At 37.7% G+C, this 10,374-nt stretch overlaps 1 protein-coding gene and 2 pseudogenes across 2 annotated transcripts; all 3 read right to left on the bottom strand.

Annotated features, from left to right (window-relative positions):
- On the bottom strand, positions 1–919 carry LOC120186948 (annotated as a pseudogene).
- An 842-nt stretch (positions 920–1,761) lies between these two features.
- Positions 1,762–3,361, bottom strand: LOC120186947 (annotated as a pseudogene).
- A 3,105-nt stretch (positions 3,362–6,466) lies between these two features.
- On the bottom strand, positions 6,467–10,039 carry LOC120186915 (homeobox protein BEL1 homolog). Of its 2 annotated transcripts, XM_039190743.1 has the most exons (5): positions 9,814–10,039; positions 8,716–9,580; positions 7,812–8,194; positions 7,393–7,453; positions 6,468–7,199 (listed from the first exon to the last, which is right to left on the bottom strand). In XM_039190743.1, the coding sequence occupies exons 2-5, from the start codon at positions 9,511–9,513 to the stop codon at positions 6,561–6,563; spliced, it is 1,881 nt and encodes a 626-aa protein (XP_039046674.1). In that variant the 5' UTR covers positions 9,514–9,580; positions 9,814–10,039; the 3' UTR covers positions 6,468–6,560. The 2 variants fall into 2 exon arrangements, with proteins under 2 accessions (XP_039046675.1, XP_039046674.1); XM_039190744.1 differs by lacking the exon at positions 9,814–10,039 and having other exon boundaries at positions 6,467–7,199; positions 8,716–9,586.
- Positions 10,040–10,374: the final 335 nt, after the last annotated feature.

The following is a 10,374-nucleotide window of genomic DNA, read 5'->3' as shown; positions in this document are numbered from 1 at the left end:
CTACCTCCTGAATAACATCTTTGATATGTAGATTACGATCCTGATGGCCAAAGCAAACAACCCAGCCATGAATTCCCAGACTCTAACATAGCTTGCCACTAGTGGGTTCACGAAAGGTGCCAAAAACATATCGTAAATCTTCGTCAACGAATGCATTATAACATGTGGACTCTTCAGGAACCCTGCACAAATCCAGACATATCAACATAGATTTTGCATGTATTTCAAGTTTCAGAATATATATGTGACATTGTTGCATACATTCAGCAGCCTGCGGGAACTCATCAAATCATAGTCACGTTCTTCAACAGGACCTGAACCGGAAAAAAAAGGAAGCTTAATTAGCCCTTTGGATTTGAATCTTTTGTTGTCTAATGCTAACAGGTTAAGCAGTTAGTTGTCCAGCTGTGATTACCAGCACTACTCCCCCTGGTTTCAGAGGTGACTCGATGATAACCCGAGCTTTCCTGCATTGAAACAAAAGTCGCTGTCAATTCGAATGGACGGCGGACATGGGCTAGAACCGGTGCTAATATGCTATACATTACTTTATAACAAGTATTTCCCCTTCTACTGAGCATTCATAAAAGCTGCATCCTCTGGTGAAAGGAACCGGCGTTTGTTTCCATTCTGCAATATCAGAAATAATCCCTCAAGCTGCCATAGGAGTTAAAAGCTCGGAAAAAGGTGGTTGATATATCATGTAATAATGTTCTACCTAAATGCCAGTTTACTCCTACTGTTAAGCCATCCCCTTCACAAACATGTTCGACGATGAATTTCACATTTTGACCCATGCTTCTCACGAGGAGATCGAAGAAATGCACGACTTCCTGCGAATACGTTTTTGAATTGGACTGTCGAATTATGATACATGAAGAAGCTTAAATAAGGCAAAGGGATGTAACCTTTTTCCCATTAAACGGTTGAAGAAGAGCAGTCCTCGATGTAGCAGTCTTCTGAGATGAAACCCCCAAGTTTCTTAAGATTTTTCTCATTGATGCACTCGTAAAAAAGCTTTATCATATCAGCTGCAGAAGGTTGACTTGAAATTGAATCACTATCATGGTTTGATGATGACACAATCGAAGAGACTCTGCGGTTGCTGGTAAAATTAACTTTTTCCCGACTTTTAATGGCCACCCCATGGGCTGCTTCTTCATCCTCTTTTGCTCAAGTTGGCGTGAAGCTTTAAAGGCAAGGGATAAAGGCCAAGGTCTGCCATTGCCCTGGAAAATGCAATCTGCCTCAGGGCTTGGGAAGAGAAATTGACAGCAATAGCCATGGCCTAACAAAATAAGTTTTGGAAAGTGATTTTCAGGTATTGAAAGCATGTAATTAAAATAGGATCCATGGCTTATGACATGGTAGAGCAAGGAATAAAGTAAAAAGTTTACCTTTGACTCTAAGAAAAGGCTCTATTTCATTACCTTTGAATTGAATCAAGGAATCTCCATTAGGAAGCTGGAAAGAGGTGTTAAAGAAGGAAGGGTTGCCAGTGTCTATGGACCAACTACCTTATCAATGCATTGAAACAATCCTTCTTCTTCGCCGTCTTTTCTTTTTTTGTATTAGGTTCTTAGAATTTTAGTTGGACTGCCAGTTTCCATTCAACTTGCCAAAATCCAAAGTTCATCACATCAAATTCCCTGACAGATAAGGAAGATGGACTATAACTTAGAACATCAAAGCACCTACATTCTCAATTCCAAAAGCAATGATAACGAATCCCTTTCAATAATCATAAATCCAATGAAAAAGTTAATCGTGTTTGATTTTCTTTGAAGTTTGCATATGTTTGTATAACTTTGACAGCTCCAAAAATATTTCTTTATGTTCAGGGTGCAACATGTCATCGGCGAAAAAGTAATGTATGGATCCTCTTACTTGAATCCAACTAGAACCAGGTTCCTTGCAAAGTAGTTTTCCTTCATTTCTCTTCTCAATTTTCTGACAGCATTCCACATACCAGCCTAAGCACAGAGATTTGAAAGAAGAATATAGGCAGATTCGTTACCAGGCTGCAGCTCAAGAAGTTTGCCCGCTGCAGCTCTTCCCGTATCAAAGTTTCCATGGAGGCAGCATGCAGATAGCAGAATCTGCCATATACGAGCATCTGGTTCGATAGGCATTTCATCTATCGTCCTCTTTGCATCTTCCAGGAGACCTACTCGGCCAAGCCGATCAACCATGCAAGCATAGTGTTCTAAATGTGGGATTAGACCATGACACTCGACCATAGAGTTCATATAGCTCTGTGCTTATTGTAGTAGCCCTTCATGGCAGCGCGAAGTAAGAAGTCCAAGATAAGTTATCTCATCTGGTTCAATTCTACGTACAATCATTCTATCATAAAGCTCGAAAGCCTCACTATAACAACCATGCTGAGCATATCCCGTTATCATTGAATTCCATGCAGCCAAGTTATCTGTTGATGCAAAGCCCTCTCTGCATCACCTATGTTTCCACACTTGCAATAAAGTTCAATAGCAGCAGTCTCTACATAACAATCTTGATGGAATCCAGATTTAAGAGTCAGGGAGTGAATGTTTCTTCCTTGTTCCAGATCTGTCCTAGCACTGCAAGTTTTAAGAACCATGCTGAAAGTATTGCAGTCTACTTCAAGTTTCAAACCCACCATGTTTCAGAAGAGATCTACACAATCAGCATTAACCAAAGTACTCAACATCGCATTAAGATGCATCGCAGTCATCTTATCAACATCAAAAAATACCCTTCTCGACTCATCAACGCTGCCGCACTTCCCATATGTTGTTATCAAGCTAGACACTACGTAATCATCCAACATGAATCCATACTTAATCATATGGGAATGTATCTGCACTGCAAGGTGCAAAGAATTTGAGTCAGATGCCACTTCAAGGATACTAGCAAGGGTATGAGGATTCACTTATACATTAAGAGCACGCATATAAGAAAACGTCTCAAGAGCACAACTAACGTATCCATTAGCCGAATATTCAGCAATCAGTGAATTCCAAGACACAGAATCCTGAAAGACCATATCATCGAAAACACCGCTCGCATCATCCTATTTTCCACGCCTATAATACATAGAAATTAATTCATTGCCAACAAAAACCACTTTCAAAAACCCTTCTTTCTGACAAACTGCTTGGATTTGCCTCCCTAAACATACCAAACCCTCAGCTGAAACAGCAGATAAGACATTGATCATTGTATATTCATTAACACCCAATCCTTTACAATGTAAGCTCTTAAAAATTCCAAAAGCCTCAAACCATCAAAGCTGCTCCTATCCTTTCAGTCCACGAGACAATCTGGATCAGTAATTCATCAAACATCTTAACGGCGTCCACTTACTTCCACACCGAGAGTAAACTAGCGGCGCTAAAAACTCGCTTATTTTTAGTACATTAGCGGCGTTTGTATGGGAAGCCCCCACTATATCGTGTACTTTACACTTGTGGCGTTTGCTTAGTAAACGCCGTAGTTTCACCGTAGTTTAGTGGTGTTTGTTTAAGAAAAGCCACAATTGTTCTTTCATTTATCTCGCCCGATTCCAAATCCCTAATTTTTCATTCCCTTTCTTTATATTTACTCCCTAACGCACGGCCATCGACACTGCCCAACCAAGCCATCATTATCGCGCAGCCAGCTATCAGCACCAGCGAGTATCACGCCACCGTTTCCAGCTTCCGGTATGTCTCTCTTCTCCGTCGCCATGTTTGTATAACTCATAGTTTCAACTTGAGTTAAATCCCAAAAAATATAAATTTAACACGCGACTTTTCTTACTACTTCCATCAGTTTTTTAATTTCATTTTTAAAAATTTTATATAAGGAAAATAACGGTAGTGTTATTGGGAATCTGCACTTGCACTTTCTTGAAGATGCAATTTCCAGACTCTTTGAACAGAGAACCGGGTATTATGTCCACTGACGCTCTTGCTATTTTACTTCTCTTTAGTTTATTCTTTTATTAGTAAATTGTTCGCATTAGCATTTTTTTCCCCTTCCATTTGAACTTACATTTCCTTCTTTTTATTTAATGATTGAATGCTTGATTGCCTTTGAAATTTGTAGTGGCTAACGAATTTTTAGACGGGGGATGATTGTGGAACTGGATTTCTCTTTGTGTATACTAATTGTTACAAAAAAGGAGATGAAAGAAATGAAGACAGATGACTAAGCTAACATTCAGATTTCTGCGTTCCCCAGTGTTTGAGCATTTGAATATACTACTTCTAGCATTTTGACCATTAACCCTGTTTAAAATCTCCTGCTTCAAGATAATAATCTCTTAATCTTTTACCCTCTATATTTTATTTTGTGATCTCAAATTTCATAGATCCTACGCAGGATGGTTGAAGTTTATTGAGAACAATGGTAGAGTAGATAAATACCCGATGTTTAGAACATGATTGGGGAAATCCGTGGTGTTGAAAGAATCTTCAATTGCAAAAGCATTATCTATCCTCGATGAAGATAACGCTTCCTCTACTGTTACTCAACATAACGCTTCTCTCTTTTACTTTAATTTTTATATCTAAAACCATGGAATATGTAGGAATTGAACTTGCTTGCTACACAGGTAAAGTGATTCCATTAGAAAATGGTTGCGGTAACTCTCTCTTTTGTTTCATACTGCAGGTGGAAGGTCGTTATATGTTTCATAAGGAGTCTTCTTGGTGACCAGGAACTAGGGGATTTATTTGGTAAAATGGATGAAGAGATTCTCCAATTACAATTTACACAGAGGAAAAACTTAACGATGTTTCATCAAACAAGGAAAATTGTTTTTTTTTTTACTTCCTTTCTCTGTGAAGGGGTAATGAAGACTCACAAATTGTGCATGTAACATAGGTTGAACATGTGAGAGTTTAGAGGAATTTGCTTGCATAAGTTGTTAGTTTGTAAACTTGAATGTTTGTGAACTTTGATTTATTTATGTCAATTATTTTTACTTAATTAGAGTAATAATTAAATTTTAAGGTTGTTGTTATTGGATATTGTTACATGATATTAAATTTGGGTAATAAATAACATAAAATAACATTTGCAAAGCAAGTTTTATTTGCGGAGTTTCAAGATAAAAAAAACCCACTAATGAACTACAAAATTGTGGTGTTTTGAGTTAAAAAAGCCACTAAATTATCTACATATTGCGGCATTTATATGAAAAACGCCACTAATATCTAAACCTATTACGGTATTTTTGAGAAAAAATGAAGCTAAATGTCTGAACCTATTGCAGCGTTTATAAGAAAAACGCCGCTAAATGTATGAACCTATTGCATCGTTTGTAAAAACAACGCCGCCAATGTTTGTGGCGTTAGTTTTAACGGTGCTTCTTTCGGCGCTTTTATATAGAAAGTTTTTGCGGCGCTTAAAAACGCTACTATAGCCACATTTTTTTGTAGTGTATATCTCCTTTAACATGTGATTATGCTCAAAATACTAATAAATCGCTGGCTAAACATTCATGTACAGTGGAGCCTAATTAGGTTTATATATATAAATATCAAGCATGCATGGTGATTATATATAACGAGCACCGTTAGAAATTCGAAAAAAATAAGTGTTGCCTCTAAAATCATGAAAACAAGAAGAATATACTTTGGCAAGGCCATTTGAACGTAAAGAGGAGAAAGAAGAAGAGGAAATGAATGTCTTTCTCTTTTGAATGCCGAGAATAATGCTCTTCTTAGTATGTCAACTTCAGATGAAAAAGCAAATTACTCATGCATGCATTTCAATTTCTTATGTATATATTTTCTTTAATACTATGTCGATGTTATTATTGTAGTCATTATGACGATATTGCTAGCAAAATAAATGAGCATTTACGTCAGGCATTGGATGATTTAATGCGTCTAGTAATTGTTGGATTACTTTGCCTTTTATGTTTAAGACCACAGTAAGAAGATATAGGGTTGTACTTCTGATTAGGGCACAGTCTCCATGCATTAGCTTCTTCCTTTCTGGGATACCTGCCTATGTAGTGTATCCTATCTACTCCACTTATTAGACGTTGGGATGAAACATATAATAAAATATTTTTAATACCTAAATCTGATAAAAAAGAAAAGAAGGTAACATTCTCATGGGATGAAACATCATCTTCATGGCAATGAATTAGGGACCACAGACAAATTGGAAACGATATTTCTTATGGATGGAATTGTCTTAATCCCAAACCAACCAGTGTTTGCTAAATTAAATTAGTCTTTATAGAAAAGGAATAAATAAATGTAGATGATCCCCAATGAAACATTCTCTTTTTGTAAGTTCAACTGAAACAAGAACCACAAACAACTTAATCACTTAGGCTTGGAATATATAGATAGATAGGCCTAGCAAACAGACATGTAATAGGTTAAAAGCTTTTGCAATTAAATATATTCCACCCAAAAGAGGAAATAGATATATGTATAACCCCCATCAATAATTGGAAAATCCCAAATCAACCTTGCAGTTTGAAATAAATATGTTGTTAAAATTGAAAAGAGCTAAGGTGTAGCATTATGTATATATATCTGCTAAACTACTTATCTACTACTGCCATTTCCATCAATTTATCCGGCCAAATCGTGAAGCAGTTGTGCCCCCATCAAGTTCCTGTAAGGCAAATGCTGTCCCTCGCCGTCTACAAGTGAGTACTGCACCGGTTGAATGTCTTCTATCTGGTCTCTGGGGTAAAACAGTGAAGTTTGTGACGCCGACGATAAGGCTAAGCTCACCCCGCTCCCACCATGCTGTTGCAACCCTAGCGTCAACGACACACCTCCGCCACCACCGCCACCGTTGAAACTTTGATTAGGATTTTGAAACGGTACCCGGCACGCCGAGTGTTGGCCGTAGGAAGCGAAGTCCCATTCCATGGCACCATAGGGTCCCAAACTTTGTTGTTGCTGCTGCTGTTGATAATGATACAAGTTCTGGTTTTCGAGGGTTTTGACACTTCTCGGATAGTTTTTATCATGGTTAGTGATAATGGAAGACAAACATTCCGAGTCGACTCGAACGAGCTGATCCGGGGTGGGTTTCTGATCGGCCGGTGGAATAATTAACCAGCCATTATCATCATCACCATCGGCAGCAACATTATCTGAGGAGGCCATGTTGTTCTCGTGCTCCTTTGTTTCTTCCAAGTACATTTCTTCCACCATTGGTTTCCATAGCCTCACTCTAGCATTAATGAACCAGTTGGATACCTATTGGAATACGAGTAAAAAGCAAAACCCATCATCCATACATACATATATATATATATATATATAATGTGACATGATTGCATGTGATTATAATAAACTTAAGATCCCAAGAAGATATGCTCCATCGAGAATATAAATTAATTCATGGTGACTCGAACATATACATATGATATAGTAAGAGATGTGGACATGCCTGGCTTCTTGAGAGGCCGGTTTGGCGGGCTAAGATATGTTTATCAACATCACTCGGATACCTGCAAGTTTCATTCATGGAAATACAGAGTTTAGTATTGAAACTTTGCCGCTATGGATAGCACTTTGAGTTACTTGTTCAAGAGGGAAAGATGGGTCATAAAGATAACACAGAGAAGGTGACTAAATGATTGTAAAATAAGACGAACGTGTGGAATCTGAATGGTGATGGGTAGAAACTAACAAAGACTGCATTTGCTTTTGGAAGCAAAATGATTGAGACTCAACTTAGGGAAAAACTTGCAGCACTGTAAGCAACTCTGCATGAGTTTGTTTTCTTTTTTCATGGCGTAAAGCTTTGGTTATCCCGAGAAATCATGTTTGTATTTTACGTATAAAGAGAGGTGAGAGATGCTTTACGGGTGAAGAAAATGCTCGAACAACCAAGCTCGGAGAACGGAAACAGATCTTTCCGGTAGGCCTCTTTGTGGTCTCCATGGATGAGTCTCCATCATGTTCATTTGTTGAAATGCCCTTTGTTGCCTCAAAGCTTGATCGAGGATCCTTAGCCTCGGTGTTTCGCCTTTTGTTGTGCCCGGTGCAACCATGTCTTTTTCTCCCATGGCCTTCCTCGTGGCCTGAATCTGGCTCACGATCCCATCTCTTAAGCATCTGAAATGTCTCGACATGGCCTTGGAGGCTAACGCCGAGTACACTGATGCAGCCCCGGTGCCGGCTACAGCCTCGAACGAAGATGCCACGGCTTTCATTTGATCACAGTAGACCTTGTATCTTCTATCCACCTAAATAAATACACACGACAATGAGTTGAATTTTATGTTCGTACATGTTTGATGAAAAGAAATTGAGCGTACGACAGTTTAATATAATGCTAAGAAAATGTACAATCGAAAATATTAATATTTTTTAATATTTTTGATAGAACTCTACCTAAATTGTTAATTTTGTTACATAATATATTAATCTTTTTAATATTTCCTGTTGCAACCGGAAATGTTAATTTTTCTGTAACATTTCAACCGGAAATGTTAAAAAGATTTATATTTTAAGTAACAAAATTAACAATTTAAGTAACTTTTCACCAAAAATATTAAAACAAAAGTGATATTTTCGGTTGTGCCTTCTATAGTCTTATATTATACTGTCTTTCCTTGTACATCCCCTAATATACATAGGCAGACGAAACATATGCTGACATGAAAATGAAAAGCAAGAATTGTCACGATGTGGTGGGCATTTATGGGGGAGAGGGAGACCCCTCCATTTCAATCTACCACACAGTAAAATTTCTAAACAAACGTACCTCTTCAAGCATTGAAAGCATCTTGGTTTTTCTTCTCTGTAACTCGGAGAAATCGAGGGAATATAGGGATTGCTTCCTTGAAGAGCTAGCTCCATCATCATCATCATCATCATTATCCCACTGTTTTCCCTTATGGGTCTGCTTTTGCTTTGAAATATCACACTGCTTTATTCCCAGGCTGCAAAACTCATTCAAAAGTTCCTTAGCAGGATCCAGATACTTTGAACTCCTCAGCTGAAACTGACCTTGATGGTGTAAATTTGCAGTCTTTTCAAAGAAATCATCGGGATGGCCATGGCTGGTTTGCCTGAGTTCAAAAGACTGCAACCCGAGACTCGTAGGATTACTCGATGAAAGAGAGAGTGAAAGACCTTGACTCGGCCTTTCGTTTCCTTCACAAGGAAACACACACCTCAAAGAAGAATCATCAACAAGCAACCTGCTTTCTTGCCAAGGAGATGACTCTGGTCCAACCATCAGATTCTCTGATCCAGTTGTGAACTCGGTCTTGTGAAACTCATGTTGATAGAAATCGGTGGTTGACCCATTGATCGCCTTGGAAGAAGAAGGGTCGCCTGACAGGCTGTTCCCATGTTTGGTGAAGAAACCTTGCTTGGAAAACCCTATCATGTCCATGCCTGTTGTCAAATTGAAGATCTCCGGGTTGGATTCAAACCCTTGGATCTGACTCACCATATGAGTTTGCATGGCCGAGTTACCAGATGAAACGTCCGAGTAACAAAATCCAGTAGACGAGACAATATTCCTTAACTTATCTTCACACAGCTCTCCAGCCATTTAAATCCAACCTTTTGGGTTCCTTTGTTTATGCTTCTTTTTCCCACCAGCTTCTCAGATACTGATTCTGCAACTACCAATAACTACATCAAGATCCACTCCAAAAACAAAGAGAAACCATAAAAAGAACAACAATTAAAGCTGATAAACAAAGGATTTATCTTTGTAAACAAAACTTATAAAACTTAAAAAAAAAAAAAAAAACCCTTTTGATCATACAAACAAACAAAAAGAGAAAGCTTCGGTTTTTCAATTTTTTCGTCTTTTAGACCAAAATTTAATGCAAAAGGGAGGCCTAACCGGTTATGGGAACAAGCTGAAATTATGCTGTTAAAGAATCAACTGGAAGAAAGAAAGAAAGAACATGGACGGCGAACAAGAGGAGCTGATGGCCAACATGGTCTGCCATGAAAATATAAACCTAGGAAGAAAGATCAAACATATATACATACAGACATATATATATATATATAGAAATAGAAGCTCAGATATAGAGGTGATGATGACCCTTGTACATAGCCATTATCATGGTCTCTCTCTTTTCTCAATATGGTTTCCCTTTTCTTCCCTCTGTTTATCTTCTCTCTCTATATCTCTAGTTCATGTGGGTCATCAATGCATTATGATGTAAAAATACATCCAAAATACACATCTAACTATGAAAATCCCCTCAATTATTTCATAACCAAACAAATATAATATATGACTAAAGAAATACACGTAAAATACTATTCAACAATGTTAAAATTATAATAAAATAATGTTATTAGCTACCAATGATGAACAAACAAAAAATATTATATTTTTAGCATTTTTTAAATGCGTTAAATTAAATTAATTTTAAAAAATACAAGTGACTTC

Source organism: Hibiscus syriacus, unplaced genomic scaffold, assembly GCF_006381635.1.
Source record: "Hibiscus syriacus cultivar Baekdansim isolate YM2019G1 unplaced genomic scaffold, ASM638163v2 tig00113721_pilon, whole genome shotgun sequence".
Classification (NCBI taxonomy): Eukaryota; Viridiplantae; Streptophyta; class Magnoliopsida; order Malvales; family Malvaceae; genus Hibiscus; species Hibiscus syriacus.
The sequence above is the reverse complement of the archived record's forward strand: the minus strand, read 5'-3'. Positions and strand labels throughout refer to the sequence as shown.

Excerpts from the sequence above, each read along its gene's own strand:
- LOC120186915 (XM_039190743.1), bottom strand. The coding sequence starts at position 9,513 with ATGGCTGGAGAGCTGTGTGAAGATAAGTTAAGGAATATTGTCTCGTCT. Across the intron at positions 8,195-8,715 it reads TGCTTTCAATGCTTGAAGAG|GTGGATAGAAGATACAAGGT; the intron begins GTACGTTTGTTT and ends GTATTTATTTAG. Across the intron at positions 7,454-7,811 it reads TTCGAGCATTTTCTTCACCC|GTATCCGAGTGATGTTGATA; the intron begins GTAAAGCATCTC and ends TGAAACTTGCAG.